Source organism: Dreissena polymorpha, chromosome 1, assembly GCF_020536995.1.
Source record: "Dreissena polymorpha isolate Duluth1 chromosome 1, UMN_Dpol_1.0, whole genome shotgun sequence".
Classification (NCBI taxonomy): domain Eukaryota; kingdom Metazoa; phylum Mollusca; class Bivalvia; order Myida; family Dreissenidae; genus Dreissena; species Dreissena polymorpha.
In genome coordinates, this window is record NC_068355.1 from 153,530,706 (window position 1) to 153,551,449 (window position 20,744).

General features: G+C 35.5%; 1 protein-coding gene across 1 annotated transcript in view; it reads right to left on the minus strand.

The window, feature by feature from the left end:
* Positions 1–20,744, minus strand: part of LOC127856564 (carboxy-terminal kinesin 2-like) — an 89,742-nt gene that overhangs the window by 56,822 nt on the left and 12,176 nt on the right. The window contains exon 2 of the mRNA XM_052392863.1: positions 2,895–2,999. Coding sequence (XP_052248823.1) covers positions 2,895–2,999 — 105 coding nt within the window. The remainder of the gene's footprint in view (positions 1–2,894; positions 3,000–20,744) is intronic.

The following is a 20,744-nucleotide window of genomic DNA, read 5'->3' on the forward strand; positions in this document are numbered from 1 at the left end:
TTCAAAGTATCAATCAAATCTAATCATTAATAAAGAAGTTATGGCTATTTTAGCAAAATTTAATAATTTGACCTTGAAGGTCAAGGTCATTCAAAGGTCAAGGTAAAATTCAACTTGCCAGGTACAGTACCCTCATGCAAGCATGAAAGTATTTGAAGTTTGAAAGCAATAGCTTTGATACTTTAGAAGTAAAGTGGATCTAAACACAAAATGTAACCATATATTCAAAGTTACTAAGTCAAAAAAGGGCCATAATTCCGTAAAAATGACAACCAGGGTTATGCAATTTGTCCTTTACTGTCCCCTTATGATAGTGTGCGAGTGTTCCAAGTAGTCTGAAAGCAGTATCTATGATACTTTAGGGGTAAAGTGGACCAAAACACAAAACTTAACCAAATTTTCAAGTATAAAGGGCCCATAATTCTGTCAAAATGCCAGTCAGAGTTACATTACTTTGCCTGCACAGTCCCCTTATGATAGTTAGTAAGTGTTGCAAGTATGAAAGCAATAGCTTTGATACTTTAGAAAAAAAGTGGACCTAACACAAAACTTAACCAAATTTTCAATTTCTAAGTATAAAAAGGGCACATAATTCTGTCAAAATGCCAGTCAGAGCTACATAACTTTGCCTGAACAGTCCCCTTATGATAGTTAGCAAGTGTTGCAAGTATGAAAGCAATAGCTTTGATACTTAAGGAATAAAATGGTCTTAAACACAAAACTTAACCAAAATTTTCAATTTTCTAAGTATAAATAGGGCACATAATTATGTCAAAATGCAAGCCAGAGTTATCTTACTTTGCCTGCCCAGTCCCCTCATGATAATAAGTAAGTGTACCAAGTTTGAATGCAATAGCATTGATACTTTATGAGAAAAGTGGACCTAAACGCAAAACTTAACCGGACCCCGACGCCAAGGTGATGACAATACAAAAAATTCCAAAAAAATAGATGAGCTAAAAACAGGCAATTTAACATGAAAAATGTACACAGTAAAATACTGAATAAGAGACAGACTTTCAACTATGTCTGGGACAGACACAATTTCAGGGTGAGGTTTGGAAATCAGGATTTTTCAGCAAAAATTCCTTTGGATGAAACTGACTAGTGCTGCAACAATACGCCAAAAACCGTATTGCAAGTTCAAAAACCCGTATTGCAATATATCGCAATATATTGCTAACTTGTACCAAAATTATAACTTGCCAATTACCCAATAATCCCATAAATTCCAATTTTAAAGCAAATTCTGGTAAATATTTACTATAAATGTGCTCAAGAATAATAAGAAACACAAACATTTGCAAATGTTCTTAAGTATCAAATACATTTTTGCAATTGTTACTATTTAAAGATGTGATGAAATAACGTCCAACCGGGACGTTTTTTCCACTAAACACGCGTAATTCAGCTGACGTGATGTTCCCGTTTTTATACAACACAAAATACACCCATACTTTCCATGCGACGTTCTACATGTCTGTATAATTTTCGCGCGCTTTTTATTGAGACAAAGGATAAAGCACTTTTTATTTGACGCTATAATTTTTTATTGTCGCGTTAGCATTCAAATTTGGAAGCGTGTTTCCGAAATTCGGATTACAAATAATGCTCAAATCAGAATCGAACGAAACATTTACAGCTGTGCGCAATTAATTCAACGATAATCTGTTCAAAAGCATCGAATGAATGCTCCCATGTAACAACGCTACTCTGTATAATACACTTTTGAGAATGCTTTTTTTACGTAAAAAATAATTTACACTGCTTTGTTTTGTTTACCTTTTTATCATTATTTCGGATGGCTTTTCTGGACGAAAGGATGGCTTTTCTGGACGAAATGTGAATGAATTTTTGTAAAATTTTCGTACCGGTATGATGAAAATCATATCGCAATACAATATGCGGATTGCGTATTGCGATATATACCGATATACCGGTATATTGTTGCATTTATTTTTATAAACTAGACGTACAATTACGACTTTAATATCCCTTATACGCATTTACGAAAACAATCTGGCCGTACCGATACGTCCGCGAGGCGTGATTTGTTGGTCTCTAACCTAACGGCCCTATTTGTTTATTTAAATTACCGAAAAGTGTAGACTGGGTTCCGATATTATTGTCTATTATGTCGCGTGATTTCCAATAACTTGTAAACCTGTCAAAAACAATATGTATGCACGCAAGGGATGGCCGGCTAACTTTCGTTTTCAAAAAAGCACTTTGATGTCATATAATGGCTACATACGGTCTTCTAACTATCCTGATATTCAATATGTCAACCAAGAAAAAGACATTGTCGCCCCGATATTAAACAATTTGATTGCATCTGTGGCTACTTTGCAACTTTGACAGTTAACTGCTAAAGCAACCATTCTTTTGAAATGAGACAGTGACATTAGTGTTCATTTACTTAGCTTACTAGTTGGCTTGTGTTTTCTTGTCAAGAAAAATGAAGAAATAGTATTTAGTCATGCGTTTTAATGTGTAGTTTTATTTGTATAATAATGCAGAATGGAAAACCTAATAAAGTTACTGAAGCTAAATATATTTAATATAATTGCTGCAAATGTTTCTGTAAAGTCAGTTATATACATTTCAATATACAAGAACACGGGTAGTACAGTACTACCTGTATTTTTGGATATGGTAGTACAGGTACTTATTGATTTTCAGCGTTACTCCTTTTCTTTCTGTCAGTGGCAGTACCGTTACTAATTTTACAAATCCTTATCTGGAGCTCTGCACCTGTATATGACACCTAATATGTCAACCCTGATCAGCCTGTGTTGACTTCACAGGCTAATTTGGGACGACACTTCACACATGCATTGAACCCTGTTTTCACAGAGGTATGCTTACATGCGGTATGAGTTACAATAACATACCTCCTCTGGACTGCAGCTACGTTTGACTGCTTGTGTGGCAGGCTTCTGCTGACAGGGCGTGGCATTCACAGAGGATGGAGGCCTCAACCTACTCACCCTTGGGAGCTGAATAAAAAGTGAAAATGGAAATATGATTGCAAGGTTTTTATGTTTGTATGTTTTGTTACGAAAAATGTAAACGTGTTAAAGTGTGGTAAGTATGTAAAAAAACTTAAACTTTCATGGATGCACACTTCTTTTATGAGTTTTTTTATCTGTGTAGTGTTTGATTTAAGTAACAATAAGGAGAATTCAGGACCCTAAATCCATTTTAGGGGAAGCGGATCGCTACCCATAGCAGGGGGAATTTTCGCGGCGTTTCCCTTTTGGGGGGATTTTTTACTTACTCTCTAATTATAACATTTGTACATGTTTGCACTATATTCATTGCTTTTTTCATAATTTAGTATGTTTGACAAGATTAAATTAAAATAGGATAGAGATATAATAATCATGAGACACATCTAAAAAAAAAAATTTTTTAGGGGGAATTTTTCCCCCAAAAAGGGGAAAAAAGTATACTTATCAGGGGGGGATGCGGCCGAATTTCGGCCGTGGATTTGACAAATTGAGGGCCCTGAGAATATAATGAGAGATGTTCCTAATGTACATTTTTTTATTTAGGTTTTTAACAATTAAACCAACAAGTATATAATGTATTATTTTATATTCATTCTTTATTTAAATGGATTTTTGCTGTATATCTGAAGACACATGCAATATTCAATGGGACTCCCTATAATATTTGTTCCTTTTGGACTCCTACTTTTTCCAAGTAACTTAGTTCTGAGTTCTAGGACTCTGAGACCCTGAAGCTTATCTGAGATGGGTTTTTTAGCTTAAAATTATACAGTCTATGCCTTGAGGAAGTTGAGGGAGGGGAAAAATAGAACAATAAACCATGCACTTGGGAAACATGAAGATAATAAAATCAATTATATATAACAGTGTTTCAATTGATTATATACTGTAAAGGTATAGAAATACGTCGGTATGAAATTTCGTGGTTTAATAAAAAACAACTACGTAATTCGTTGCCACGTTATTTAGTGGATTTCAAATTTTTGGGGAAGACTGAACGTCATAATAATTTAACTTTTATTAAATCAACAAGAGTAATAACGAAGCATAATCTGCTAATCTGTGTTTACAGCAAGACTTGAGGTTAATGTGCACTGAAGCATGAAAGAGTTGCCGATAATTGTCAATAAGAGCGATAAAGCAGCGCACTTGTTTGTCCCCGCTCGCTAATTGCCAAGTAAAAAGTCTTACCACTTATGATTGAACAAATTGTACAGCCATACACCTTAATATTTGATGATTTTTTCCGCAACAAACTGGAAAAAAATAGACAAATGTAAACAATCAGAATTGTCAAAACGCTCGCAGACATATTTTCGAATGGCGGCAAAATCCTGTCTGCGCGATCTGTCATCGGAAATTAGAACAAGTTTGCTTCTATAACAGATTGTCCACGATAAGTGATCTTGGTTTTTTGCGGAACTTAGCGAATTCTCAGATTAAAACATGTCATTTAGTGATCATGCTCGTCTGATTTTTGGGAGCCATAGCCAAAGCGCGATATATTGGACAGTACGATATACCGGTCCGCAATATATCGGCGTTGGCTTGCAGTGTATTGATTTGAAGGTATTTTATCAGGAAATAAGAAAACAATAAGGTTTATACATTTTAAGTCAAACTGTGAATTTAGTCTTGAAAATGACTCACTGCCACAGGTGTCAGTTCCAAAACAGACATGAAGTAAACCAGGGGCAGGGGTTTTTCTGCCTATTTTGGGAAAAGGAATCTGACCAATTGGAAATTTTTTATCGACAAAATTGTCCATTTTGGGAATTTTTGCTTCGATGAAACGGCTCATTTTGGGAAAACATTGTGAATTTTTTTGTGCTTAAAAACGTCAGTGGTATAACAAATAAATTTGTTTTTATTTGTTATTTTGTCTTCTTTATATAAAACCCATGCAATATTGGGCATGATCAACGTTTACAGTGTTTTTTTAATGGCAATTTTGGGGCTAATATTCAGCCCCATTCCCCTCAAAAAAAGAGTATATATTTTCCCCCCATTTTGTAAAAAAAATCCCCTCCAGAAGTTAAAAAAAAAAACAATTTTTTTTTTTTTTAGAAAGAACTGTCTCATAATCATGATAAATATATCTCAAATTTATTTCATAAACAACTAAAAAAGTATATAGCTATAATTTATATTATTTTGAATAATTATAAAGAGTTGTATTAAATAGTTTTTCCCAAATCAGTGGACTTTTCACATGAATTGCATTTTTCTCCCAAAAATGGCAAAGAAAAGACCTGATGTATCTATATTGTGTCAATATTTGTTGATAAAATCATTCCAATTTGGTCCATTTTATTGATAAAAAATGCTCAAATTTGCCATTTTATCGATTTGAAAGATGCCAATTAGACTCAAAATGGCTAAGAAAACTGAGACTGTACATGAAGGCTGAACTGTCTGAAACTTAAATGTTGAAAAAATCATTGATATATATTTTAATTTTAAGAAAAAGGACAAAGACATTCAGCTGTGAATATTATATTCATACAAACATGTGTATTAATATAATAAATATCATTACATATAAACAAGTGAATTTTTAATTTTCCCCTTTTCCTAAAAACGACGCATTTTTTCCCCTTTGGACAGGCCCGCCACCATTCCCCTATATTTGAAACAAGAAATATCTTTAAAAAAGATATACGGCGTTGATTTTGGTCGTTGTTTATGAACGATCAAAAGTTATCTCTATGAGATAAAAAGTAGCGGATGCCTTTTTTCTGCGCAGTTGTTAGCTTCATCATAAGCAAATCAATTACGGGGTGTTGCGCCAGATTTCGTGGCTTATTTTGCTTTATGTGAGATTATTACTCAGATATCTATATTTACAGAATAGAAAAACACAAGAAACATGAAAATAAACGAGTGCATATAGGTCAGCCGGCAATACTCGAATCTTATTTAATTGCATAATTATAGTATAGCGAATTATTGTGGTCATGCTTAATAAACTGGTCTAAATGGATAAATATTTCTAATTAATTTTATCAAAATTGGTCCTTATCATGCAAATTTTGAAACCATATTAAAAATCGATGATTGACATACCACAATAATATCGCCGAATATCTTTATTTAGTATCTTTCTGATCAAAACAGACTTCAAGTGCACAAAGTTTACGAGACGGCGTTTATATAAAGATTTCTGCAACTGACCGCAAACTGACCTTGATACCTTGCGGATTGGAATGCAATGCATTACAGTCACTACGTTATTGTCAGTAAGACACAATGATCGCAACCCCTTTTGCGAACTCCGGTGATGAACTGTATATAAACTCTGACTTTCACAAAATGACCGCGTATTGACCCGAAACCTCGCGGGTTGAAATGCAATGCAAGTAAGTACTAAATATGACAACATAGCCTTTAGTTAAACGCTTTTGCGCTGGTAATTCTCTGAAAATAAAAGGTGAACGCACAAACTGTATTTATGTCGAAAATTGATTGTAAAACTGTTCTATCTATTGGGCCTTTTCATTAGAGATAAAATTGTTTCATGCAGTAAAACAGTGTTACAAAGACGCGGATATGTTTCCAATGTTCTGGTGTTATACTCAAATCAGCCAATGGAATAAATGAAGTGTATTCATTCGTACCTAGCCGCGGGAAATTTTATTTGAGTATTATTGGACACTTACAAAGGTCAAGTCAGGGTGAAAAGCTGGCTTATTCAGCTTACGCCGAAAAAAACTCTGGTTTATTCAAGTACTGCAATTTTTTTTTCAGTTACAGGTACACTCTGAGATAAGAACTGTACAGTCAAAAACTTATAGCAGATATTTTTTACTGAAACAAACACACTGTTTAGTCACACAAGTTAAAAGACACTTCATTCTTAAAAAAATTTTTTTTTTTGGAATTTGGGATTTTTTTTTAAATTTCAGTTTGGGATTGGGTCCGTTTGCTTTGGGAGTGCCTCCGTTTTCCGGAGCCTAAGACAGTGCTGAAAAACCCCTGTTTTGAATGCTCTGAGCTTTTATATTAGTAGTACTGTACATATGTACGGCTCAAAGTTCTTCTTGTTAACCTATTTTTATATGTCAAAAATTTATGTCTCACGTATGTTTATAAAATCGAGTTCAATCAACCTAAAACATCGTTACAAACACAATACCTATTATTACCTATATCAATTTGCGGGTGAATTGTGGAGAAATACTCAAAACAAAAACTTTATATAATAAAGAGCTGCGCCATGAGCGCATGATACGCCCGTCGTTCGCCAATGAAGTAGTAAGGTAATAAATAACCCTTTGAATCATTTTTTTACTTCAGTTTATTTGTATTTGAATACATGGTTTATTTTATAAGTACATGAGCATGGAGCGCCGTCTCCTTGACATTCAACAAAGTCCCATAACTGTGGAACAACAATTCAGAATTCCGTCAAAAACGAAAGGGGATCAGGGTTTATCAATATTAAGATTGTGTTGAAATTTGAAAAAAATCCATCAAAGGATATTTGAGCTACGGTAGGACATTCAATGAAATAACGAAATTTTGACGAACAAAGTCCCATAACTCTGGAACGACAATTCAGAATTCCGTCAAAAACGAAAGGGGATCAGGGTTTATCAATATTAAGATTGTGTTGAAATTTGAAAAAAATCCATCGAAGGATATTTGAGCTACAGTAGGACATTCAATGAAATCACGAAATTTTGACGAACAAAGTCCCATAACTCTGGAACGACAATTCAGAATTCCGTCAAAAACGAAAGGGGATCAGGGTTTATCAATATTAAGATTGTGTTGAAATTTGAAAAAATCCATCGAAGGATATTTGAGCTACAGTAGGACATTCAATGAAATCACGAAATTTTGACGAACAAAGTCCCATAACTCTGGAACGACAATTCAGAATTCCGTCAAAAACGAAAGGGGATCAGGGTTTATCAATATTAAGATTGTGTTGAAATTTGAAAAAAATCCATCGAAGGATATTTGAGCTACAGTAGGACATTCAATGAAATCACGAAATTTTGACGAACAAAGTCCCATAACTCTGGAACGACAATTCAGAATTCCGTCAAAAACGAAAGGGGATCAGGGTTTATCAATATTAAGATTGTGTTAAAATTTGAAGAAAATCTGTCAAAGGATATTTGACGTAGCGTACGACATTAACAGACGGACGGACGGACGGACGGACAGACGGACGCGGGGTATACCATAATACGTCCCGTCATAGACGGGCGTATAAAAACCGTTATCAAACCGAAAGCCAAAGTTTTGAATTGCCTATACGATCTATCTTACACATGTTCCGGAGATAGTCGGTATATTACGATTGGTAGATTAGACACGAGATCTATCTCGCCGAGGATTCGGGAGATAGTCTATATCGTATCTCTGAATTCGGACTTACTCGGAATACTCGGCTTTGTCCATTGCAAAAACATATACATTTAAAAGAAGCATCGACATGTTTGCAACTTTGGATTAATATCAATATTATGCGAGCATAACATATCATGTAAGTTGTTTTTATTTGCACATTATGCAGCAGGGGTGGCGAAATCAAATGCCGAGTTGCCCGAGTCGTACATTTGCTTGTCTGGGCAACTGATTTTTTTCAATTAAGTTGTCCGTGGACAACAAGTTTTTTAAAAGTCTGGTCCAGGTATACAAAAAAATACATTGTATTAAAGCCGTAATTAAGTTTTACAAAACTGAATGTTGACATGCGATTACATTGTCAGTGCTATTTGCGGAGCAATCAAGCTAAAATACGGGCACTCTCCTGCGCAGTGATCTCCCTTATTCTATAAGAAACCAGGAGCATGCCGCATTTTAAACACAGGGGTTTTTCAGCACTGTCTGCGCCTCCGGACAACGGAGGCACTCCCAAAGCAAACGGACCCGATCCCAAACCGAAATTATAAAAAAAATTCCCAATACATGTAGCCAAAAAAAAAAAAAAAAAAATTTTTTTTTTTTTAAGAAGGAAGTATCTTGTAACTTGTGTGACTAACCAGTGTTTTTTTTTGGTCAAAAATATTTGCTATAAGGTTTTGACTGTTCAGTTCTTATCACAGAGTGTAACTGTAACTGAAAAACAATACTGCAGTACTTGAATTAACGTTGAACATGCCCAATATTGCATCTGTTTACATAAAGAAGACAAAATAACCAAGTAAAAACAATTTTTTTTGTTAAACCACTGAATTATTTAAGCATGATTTATTCACAATTTTTTCCCAAATGAGCCTTTTCATCGAAGCAAAAATTCCCAAAATGACCAATTTTGTCGATAAAAAATTCCCAATTTGGTCAGACTCCTTTTCCCAAAATAGGCAGAAAAACCCCTGAAACATTCAGCCCGACTGTTAGACAGTGTACAGACTGGTTTCTTTATTTTTACAATCAGACGGAAATAAAAAAGTATCAAAGTAAGATAATCAAAACACCGTCTACCTTGTTATTTAAGACGACTTTAATGGTAAAAATGGAACATTCAGTTTTTTAAATCTTCAACAACGGAGCAGAAACCCGAAGCTTTGAGCAGTCCACCTCCCAAAAAAACTAAGAAAGATTATGATAAAAAATATGATCTAAGTAAACGCACCAGAACTTTTCAAGAAACTTGGCTCACAGATTTTTAATGGTTACCAGTTGATGATAATCAAATTGCTACCAGTAGCGGCGCAGAGCCTCAGTCTGATGAGATCGACATATTGGACATGTTTAATTTGTTAAGATTACAACGTACAGTATGTTCAACACATGTTTTAACACTAGCTTTGCAAGATTAAAAGTTTATGAAAGTCTTTATATTGTTTGTAATATACTGCAATAATGAATGTACTATTGAAATACAACTATAAACAAAACTAGCAAATCATACTCATTTTGGTATATTCCACATTGTTTTACATTAATCAATAAATGCGTTTATAATTTATATTAACATGAACGGCCAAGTGTAGTTCAGCAACGAACAAGTTAAATTTCCTAAATGGTTGTCCGTGGACTAGTATAGTTTTTTGAGAATTCGCCACCCCTGTGCAGTGTTTTTTATGGCAATTTCGGGGCCGATATTCAGCCCCATTCCCCTATAAAAAGAGTATATATTTTCCCCCCATTTGGAAAAAAAATCCCCTCCAAAGGTTAAACAAAAAAAAAAAATCTTTTTTTTTTTAGAAAGAACTGTTTCATAATCATGATAAATATATCTCAAATTTATTTCAAAAATAACTTACAAAGTATATAACTATAATTATAAATTATATGATTTTTAATTATTATAAAGTGTTATACTTAATTAGATTAGAATTTCCCAAATCAGTGGACTTTTCACATGAATTGCATTTTTCTCCCAAAATGGCCAGTAAAAGGCCTGATGTACATGTATCTATATTGTGTCAATACTTGTTGATAAAAACATTCCAATTTGGTCCATTTTATTGATAAAAAATGCTCAAATTTGCCATTTAATCGATTTTAAAAACTCAATTAGATTCAAATTGGCCAAGAAAACTGAGACTGTGAACATTATATTCATACAATTATGTGTATTCATATAATAAATATCATTACATATAAGAGTTAATTTTTAATTTTCCCCTTTTCCTAAAAAACGACACATTATTTTCCCCTTTGGATGGGCCCCGCCACCATTCCCCTATTAGTGAAAAAAATCACTGTTATGTATAATATTTCCGATAAAACTGCGGCGAGTTTCTATGGAAAATCGGGTTGTCAGTTGCAACTCCCAGCGACCCGAAGGGTCAATAGCTGGGAGTTGCATTATTGCAACTAATAATACGCCTTATATCTGAAATTGAAATCGATCGCCGTTTTAAAATATACATGGATAATTTCGATCACAGGCAGCAGTATCATAAATTTGCCCATTTTCCTAAAAAAAGACGCATTTTTTCCCCTTTGGACGGGCCCCGCCACCATTCCCCAATTAGTGAAAAAAATCACTGTTATGTATAATATTTCTGCTAAACTGCCGCCCAGATTCTAGGCGGCGAGTTTCTATGGAAAATAGGGTTGTCAGTTGCAACTCCCAGCGAACCGGAGGGTCAATAGCTGGGAGTTGCATTATTGCAACTAATAATACACCTTATATCTGAAATTGAAATCGATCGCCGTTTTAAACAAGGGCTGTTTGTAAAACATGCATGCCCCCCTATGTGGGCTATAAGTTGTAGTAGCAGCCATTGTGTGAATATATTTTTTGTCACTGTGGGTGGTGGTGGTGGTTGTGGTGGTGGTGCTGGTGGTGGTGGTGGTGGAAGAAATAGTAGTAGTAGTAGAAGTAGTAGTAGTAGTAGTAGTAGTAGTAGTAGTAGTAGTAGAGTAGTAGTAGAAGTAGTAGAAGTAGTAGTAGTAGTAGTAGTAGTAGTAGTAGTAGTAGTAGTAGTAGTAGTAGTAGAGTAGTAGTAGTAGTAGGTGGTGAAGGTGGTAGCAAAAGAAATAGTAGTAGTAGTAGTAGTAGTAGTAGTAGTAGTAGTAATAGTAGTAGTAGTAGTAGTAGTAGAGAAGTAGTAGAAGTAGTAGTAGTACAGTGTCCAACAAATTTCTTATTTTTCAGGTAGCCCACTGGGCTACCAATATAAATATTTGGTAGCCCATAAATTTTTCATACAAAATGATAAGAGGCAGGTTTTCATTTTTATTTAATTTCTTCATTTAGATATACATATAATGTATACATACATATACATAATACAGCAAGTAGTCTGATGTACACAGTCAATATTGTAAATTAATGTTACAGTACAGGCACCGTGTACTTAAATGTTAATGTACCAAAGAAAATAATATACTACATGTAGATATTACATGTATGTGTACTTAAATTCGGACAGCACGTTAAGTCGGAATCGTAAATAAAGCGTTTAGATGATCAATACGATTGACTCGTATGGTGTTAATCAATGCAATTGCCCTTTTTAACAACAAATACCGAGTTTTAAGAAATCAAGAGTATTAAATCTTTATTTACTTGTGTCCGACTTTAAGTACTGTCCGAATTTACGTATTGCATTCGTATGTTACGACACTTGTGTGCAGTCAGTATACATTACAATAATTGTTTCAATAATGAAGGAACTGATACAGCGTAACGGTAACGATACAGTGTGTTTACATTATATTTTATTTAGAGGAAATGTCAATGCCAAATAATTCGCGAGATACCCCGGTATTTTAGTTGAAATTCACAACAAAGTTTTTAATGGAAATTAAATGATCTCAATGTTGTACCCGCTACGAAATTTTTATTTACAAATAAATACACCCACGCCAATTTTCGCGCGCTTTTTATCTGGACAAAGAACTTCATTTATTAAATGTAGAATTTGGTAACCTTAAATAGCTGTACACAACGCGTGCAAACCGTGGCAAGTGATTTACGCATGTTGCAATACAACAGTCCTGATTGGGAGCTTATTTCATCATATCTTTTAATAGAACCATATACCGAAATTCATTTGACACTTTAGAAAATTTCAAACGTTTGTGTTTATGACTCTTATCGTCTATATTACCCACCCATAATTTGGTTTTAAAAATATAAATCGGGCATATATGGGATTGTTGATTTACAGTCGATTAATCCAATTATTAATTGACTATGCAAACTAATAAGCAGGTGTTAACCGCGTTCACACCGTTGTAATTAATATTCATTTTCGGTTTCGTTACCGTTTTGAAGAATCCGCTATTGTTTTGATTTATTTAATGTTCGGCGTCCTTGGATATTTAACGACATCAAAAACATTGTCGCTATTACTCATTGTTGCGGTTAACAAAGAATTCCAAACTGCGAAATGAGGTTGCATCATGTGCGCCAACTATCCAACCGGCTCTCATTATGTTATTAGCAGACGACAAATATTGATCCTGATTGGATGATTAAAATACACTGTTACTGTTTACGACTTTACCGCAAGTGATCGGTGACTGATTAGATAATTGATTGCACTTTGTTATCGGATTATAAGCAATACACAGTGTACAAACACATGGTCAGCGTGTTTATTCTACGTATGTCTGTCAATAAACCGGGCTACCACTCTTATAGATTTAAAGTAGCCCGGCGGGCGTCAGCCGGAAAATTTCAGTAGCCCGATGGAAAATTTCGGTAGCCCCCGGGCTCCGGGCAATGGATTTGTCGGACACTGTAGTAGTAGTAGTAGTAGTAGTAGTAGTAGTAGTAGTAGTAGTAGTAGTAGTAGTAGTAGTAGTAGAGTAGTAGTAGTAGTAGTAGTAGTAGTAGTAGTAGTAGTAGCAGTAGAAGTAGTAGTAGTAGTAGTAGTAGTAGTAGTAGTAGTAGTAGAAGAAGTAGTAGTAGTAGTAGTAGCAGCAGCAGCAGTAGCAGTAGTAGTAGTAGTAGTAGTAGTAGTAGTAGTAGTAGTAGTAGTAGTAGTAGTATGCATTACAAAAATGCAGTTAGCCTTACATTTGATAAAATTTAAATATATTACAAGGGAGGCAAATCTGTAACAATAAATTTAAACTTATTGCATTTGTTTCCCCTGTAGTGTATTACCTCCCCTGTCCTGCTTATATTTATATTAATCAACAAAATTAAACATTAACACAATATTTAATATACAAAATATACAAAAAAATCTCATATTCTGATAATATTTTTACTGATCCACAGTATTTTACTAAAAGGATGATGTTTCATTGGACTGATAATTATAGATTTAGGATTACAGACCAGTTGCTTCAGTAATATTGTTCAGAGTGTGCCCTGTTGGAAGCGTATGCATTCTTGAATTATCATTCAAAAAACCACGTTACTATTTCGAGTCACCGTGACCTTGACCTTTGACCTAGTGACCTCAAAATCAATAGGGGTCATCTGCGAGTCACGATCAATGTATCTATGAAGTTTCATGATCCTAGGCCCAAGTGTTCTTGAGTTATCGTATGACAACCACCTGGTGGACGGACAGACCGACCGACATGAGCAAAGCAATATACCCCCTTTTCTTCGAAGGGGGGCATAAATATACATGGGTAATTTCGATCACAGGCAGCAGTATCTATTTGTCCATTTTCCTAAAAAACGACGCATTTTTTCCCCTTTGGACAGGCCCCGCCACCATTCCCCTATAACAGCGCTTCCGTTAATGGACGTCCGGGCGTAAATTACGCCCAAAATCGGCAGTCGTACGCCCGTTTTACAAACCGTGGAAGTCCCAAGGACGTCCAATAATCCGGCCGTACGTCGTTTGTTAATACACAAGACGTATCAATCTCAACAATAAAGTCGGTTATTCGCACTCCGTTAACTCCGCCTGCGAGCTACTGTACGCCTAGCACCGCTCAGCGAGTGGTCAATATTGATTTTACTAACTCCACCTTACACAAGTGATAAGCGTGTTGCTATCCAATCAGCCGGTTTATCCGGGCCTTGCCGATTACAGTAGTATGTTTTTCACAGGTTTGATTGACAGCGGCTGTTTGGGATACGGGAATCGTAAGAAGTATAATCGAATAGTCTAATTGTCTTGTTTTTTTTTTATTATCGTCACTTAAAACAATAGAGGTGTTGAGCATGTAGGCCCCTAAGTGCCATAATGGTACACGGTAATGTATTAAACATGTGTCAGGTAAGTAGGCCCCTAAATTGTATGCCATAATGGTACACGGTAATGTATTAAACATGTGTCAGGTATGTAGGCCCCTATATGGAAGGTGATGACAAGTTTGTTTAATAATTATGGTAAGAGTATTTAATTGGTGCTCGTTAAATTGTCGACGTTATTTGATTGTTTATTACGTTCCAATGTCTTAAAACGATTTCGATTCCATTTAGTGACAAAATGTTGCAACGATCGCTGCTCGATTTTGGATTATCAGTGAGTTTTAAAATGGAAAAATCATGAGGATAATTCCCAGGATGTTCAAACTCCGCCATGTAAAAAACTGACCAGTGAACCAAAAGTGCGTGCATTTCAGACAGTTTGGTGTAAGCAATTTGACTGGCTTGAATACAATGAAGAATCAAAGAGAATGTTCTGCAAAGTCTGTCGCGCTGCTAACAAGCAGAACTCTTTCACTAAAGAAGGAGCAGGTATGTGATATATTTGTATGCAATAAAACTGGTTTATACATGTGTTCCGCATATTTTAAACTTTCTTAAGAATTTAATAATTAAATGCGAACGTTCGCAATTTCTTCGGAGGTACATGAGTTATGTAAAGATCTGCTAAAATGCGCTACGAAACGTTTAACTAAAAGTAAAATATATCCATGTTCTCTGTGCTTTGAAGTGTTTATTTGAACATGCTTACGGTTAACCATGACTGTGTAATGAACTATACGATTGATCTCCCTTGTTAATGGGATATTTAGATAAGCATTTTGGCATGAACACTAGTAGGATGTAGCATTATTTTACGCGCTCTTTTTATCAGAACATTGGAAATAAACGGAATCCTCGAGGACCGTTTGTTGCTGAAATGTATTTACGTAGCATGAATCCCCAATAAGGCGCGTCTTGCTACAAATTAAATAAGACGCAATTGTAAAATAATAAAATTAAACAGGCCTTTTCAGGATTCGGTAAATTGACAAAATAAAAAAAAGAAATCCCAAGTGTTCGTTGTAGTTATAATATTTGTGAGGAAACATTAACACTGAACATTTAAAATGCTCTAAAATATCCATTATTTGCATCTTTTAATAATTTAAAAACCTGAAAATTATAAAGCGCTACAACGATTGAATAATTTTGAGATTTTTAATGTCCTATATTTTGTCACAGAGCGTATATTGACAGGAGTTGAATCGAGTATTTGACCCTCACTGTACTAAATTCAATTTTATGCAAACACTTTCACCCGATTTTATTGGTTTATACGTTATCTTGTTGCTTATTAATTCCTCTTTCAAAAAATATAACGTTTAGTATATTTCCGTTTTTGTTTATGGATTGATAGCGAGTTAAACACGAGAAATAAACATTTTATGTTTTAACCCCGCGCGTTTAACCTTGTCGATACTTTGTCACGTGACCAGTAGCTATCAATTTGCGTACATCGAAGCGCCGAGGTTTCAATTTTGATGTACCCACTAACGTCTTTTTTTAATTTTACTTTTATTTCTCGGCCGATTTTGACAGATTATATATATCATTAGAAAGCCTACAGTACACTCCACGCGTTTTCCCCAAAAAACGCGCTCCCTCCGCGGGGTTTTTTCTGCTAGCGAGTGTTCACGCGGCGTTGGAAGAGCGAGGTGAACTCGATAAAACGCTCGGCGTTACGCCGCGTTCGCTAATTCCCGCGGCGTGTATTACTTTAGGCTAGTCGGTAAATGCAGACACTTTCCGTTCTTATCAGTGATCGCCGCGCAACGCCGCGTTAGCAGTGTGCTACTGGGCATGCCAAAAAATAAAAACATTGTTATAATAAATTGTTTAAATACTGTAGTACATGTATAAAAAAGATAATTGTATAGAAAATTAATACGTATAAAAATTATGTTTTTTAATTCACAGGTACGTCTACAATATGAATTAGTCTAATATAATACATTTGACAAATTAATATTTAAATCATAACACATATGACACAAGAATAATGTTCCGTAAAATTTCCAAATGAGAATAATAATTAATAATCCGAAACACACTACGATTTTTAATTGTTAACACGACGTTTACAAATGCTTCCAATATACAGTCATCATGTATATATTTCCCGACAAAAGCGCGCGAAAATTATGCTGCAATGTACAAGGTCAAGGTACAATGTTTACTCCTGTAAAGCGTGCGTGTATTGATTTGTTTGATACAAACTTTGTAGCGCAGAGAACATTGAATTTTGTTGATTTCGGTTAAAAGTTTCTTTGGTATTTATTAACGAAATTATATCGCGAATAAGTTGATATTTCCTCTAAAATAATTTCAAATCGAACACGCCGAATCTTTATCGTTATGGTATTTTAGTAGAGTAATTATTTTAACACTAATTGTACTGTAAACTGAATAAAGAAGACATCTGGGCGGAACTGGATTTGAAGTGTTTGACGTTATGAAAACACGCAAAGCTTGTCTACTGATTCACACAGATTTGCGAGATTTTTAGGGTCCTTGGTCATTTGTATACATGTTCAGTATAGAAAATCACCTGCTTACATGAAAACTTTGGATTAAATTATCAAAATAAAAACAATGTTGCAAACTGTGTTTATATTAATTGGTAAGTATTAGTTAAAAGACAACGTTTTGTGTGTCGTAAATCAACGAGTTTTCTATACAACAACAACTACTTCTGCAACCACGTCGGGATCGATCTATCTTGGTTGTTTTGTTTTAATTGTAAATATTATACTACATGTACATGTATGTACTTGTAATACATAAATGTAATTTTAATTGAAAATCAGGAAGTCAAACAAAATTAAATTGATCGTTATCTCGTAAAACGCGGAGTTTCCCCCGCGTTACCAACGCCGAGGGCCGCCGCGTCGGCTTATCAGTTTTGCCGATCGTTAACCGCCGCGTCCAAAATCATGCAAACGCCGCGTATAGCGGGATTTTCTTAATCTCCCCCCAGGTCAAAACCCGCGGAGTATGGAGGGAAATTGGGGAAAACGCGTGGAGTGTACTGTATGTTTCGTAGTTGTCAGATTTATAAATATATATGAAGTTATAACCGGCGAGTTATAACTTTAACTTTTGCAAATACCATACCGTTTTAGAATCTATATTTACAGTAAACACGGTTGTACTTTATACAGATTTGTAGCGTTTATATTTGGAGTTCAGTTTTATAAAACTACATCTTGCTTAGGAGAATAGAATTCTGTATACGATAGAAAAAAATGGTTTAAAAATTAAAGTAAGTAAGGAATGAAGACGGAAGAAAGTATTGCGCGGTCTTAACGCACCGAACTGATGCTACGGTCTTGGCGCTTATGCTTATGTTTAGATACCGGCCATTTAATTTCCTTTGACATAATTATTTTATTTTTTTTATGGAATAAATTGAAATATTTTGTTCTAGAAACATATCAATTAAGCTAATCATTATTGAAGCTTAATAAATTAACAATTACAGCTCTTGTTTATAACACAGACAGGGTGTTAATTTTATGACGAGACAGCGTATATAGCGGACCCTCTTGATATTTTTCGGCTTTGCATACTTCAAATAAAATGGGTGTCAAACATTCATCGTTCGTTGTTTATTTTCACAGAGGTTATTATGTATAATTATATGAAAGGTTATTTACCTTAAATTATCAATTAATTAAAATTATTTAAAGATTCTTGAAAATCACGGCCGAAAAATATCAAGAGGGTCCGCTATATACGGATTGTACGTAATTATAATTATTTTAACACTTGTTTTTTGTTGCAGAAAATCTCCAGAGATCGACTGTTGTAAAGCACAACGATTGCCAGGAGCATAAGCATGCTCAAGAGGCCGAGCAGCTACGTCGACGTCTGTACGACGTCCAGAAATCTCCGGAACATGATGTGCCGGTCAAATGCTCTGAGTCGGAGATGCACCTGTTCCGTGCAACCTATTTCACTGCAAAGGAAAATCTACCGAACAGTTTTGTTAACGCACAACTGAACTTCCTGGCTCTAAGTGGGGTGAATGCACACATCAAGGATATTCACAGTGATACGGTACAAGGCGTTCAACAAAGCCTCCTTCATGTGTTATCCTCAAACCTCAGCAAAGATGTCCAGGCCACGAGGTACTTTGGCATCCTATGCGATGAGTCCACGGATCTATCCATTCACAAGAAACTGATCATCTACATCAGATATGTGAATCAGTCCACGCAGAAGTGGAACACAAGCTGATGGGAAATATCAGGATTCCAGATGGCACTGCGGCTACCATAGCCACTGAAATACTCAGGGAGCTGCGAGTGTTAGGGGTGGACCCAGTGAACATGGTTGGACTCGGTAGTGATGGAGCATCCGTCATGTTTGGTGTGCATAATGGTGTCAATAAGCTACTGCTGAAGGATGCACCCCAATTGACGCATATTCACTGTGTAGCACACAGACTGGCACTTGCCTGCTCTGATTCTGCAAAAGAGACATTCCGTACCTGAGGACATACAGAGACACGCTCCGCAATCTGTATGTTCATGTAAACGGATCAGGGGTGCGTACGTACAAGCTTGAAGCCTTGCAAGAGGTCATGCAGGAGCCAAACCTTAAGTTAAAAGACCCCATCAGTATACGATGGCTTGCAATGGAAAGCCAGGGGTGGCGAAATCTCAAAAAACTATACTTGTCCACGGACAACCATTTAGGAAATTTAACTTGTCCGTTGCTGAACTACACTTGTCCGTTAATGTTTATATAAATTATAAACGCATTTATTGACTAATGTGAAACAATGTGGAATATACCAAAATGAGTATGATTTGCTAGTTTTGTTTATAGTTGTATTTCAATAGTACATTCATTATAGCAGTATATTATAAACAATGTAAAGACTTTTAAAACTTTTAATCTTGCAAAGCTAGTGTTATTAAAACATGTTGTGAACATAAGTACATCGTAATCTTAACAAATTAAACTAGTTCAATATGTCGACCTCATCAGACTGAGGCTCTGCGCCGCTACTGATAGCAATTTGATTATCATCAATTGGTAACCATTGAAAATCTGTGAGCCAAGTTTCTTGAAAAGTTCTGGTACGTTTAATAGATCATATTTTTTATCATAATCGTTCTTAGTTTTTTTTGGGAGGTGGACTGCTCAAAGATTCGGGTTTCTGCTCCGTTGTTGAAGATTTAAAAAAACTAAATGTTCAATTTTTGCCATTAAATTCGTCTTAAATAACAAGGTAGACCGTGTTTTTATTATCTTAGTTTGATACTTTTTATTTCCGTCTGATTGTAAAAATAAAGAAACCAGTATGTACACTGTCTAACAGTCGGGCCGAATGTTTAAAATGCGGCATGCCCCTGGTCCTTTATAGAATAAGGGAGATCACTGCGCAGGAGAGTGCCCGTATTTTAGCTTGATTGCTCCGCAAATAGCACTGACAATGTAATCGCATGTCAACATCCGGTCTTGTAAAACTTAATTACGGCTTTAATACAATGTATTTTTTTTTGTATTTATGGACCCGACTTTTAAAAAACGTGTTGTCCACGGACAACTTAATTGAAAAAAATCAGTTGCCCAGACAAGCAAATGTACGACTCGGGCAACTCGGACATTTGATTTCGCCACCCCTGAAAGCACAGTGTCAGTTATACACCGGTGCTATGGTTCCATTGTGGCCTACCTGCAGTCAAACGAGGGCAAAAACACCATAGGGGACAACATTGCTGATGGCCTGCTGAAGGAGGTGCTCCATTACAAATTTCCTGCATTTACTACATTCTTGTGTGACGTTCTGTCCATTGTAGGGACACTGTGTCGCCAGCTTCAGGCAGACTCTCTGGATTTAAGCCAGCTTGATGCTATGCGAGAGAGTGCGATTGGTAAACTGCAAGGGTTGAATAATGTGCATGGCAGCAATACAGTGGATTTTCTGTCTGGACTCTCAAACACTGGCACCAAGGTTTTCTACAAAGGCATTCTACTGTCACACACAAATGAAAAAAGCCAAATGGACAAGTTAAAGAAAGAGTACACAGACAGTGTAACAGAAAATCTGAATAACAGGTTAAAAAATGACACAACACTAATATTGAATGCCTTTGGTGTGCTGGAACCCAAGACTGTTGACACAGTGTCTGAGTCGGAAT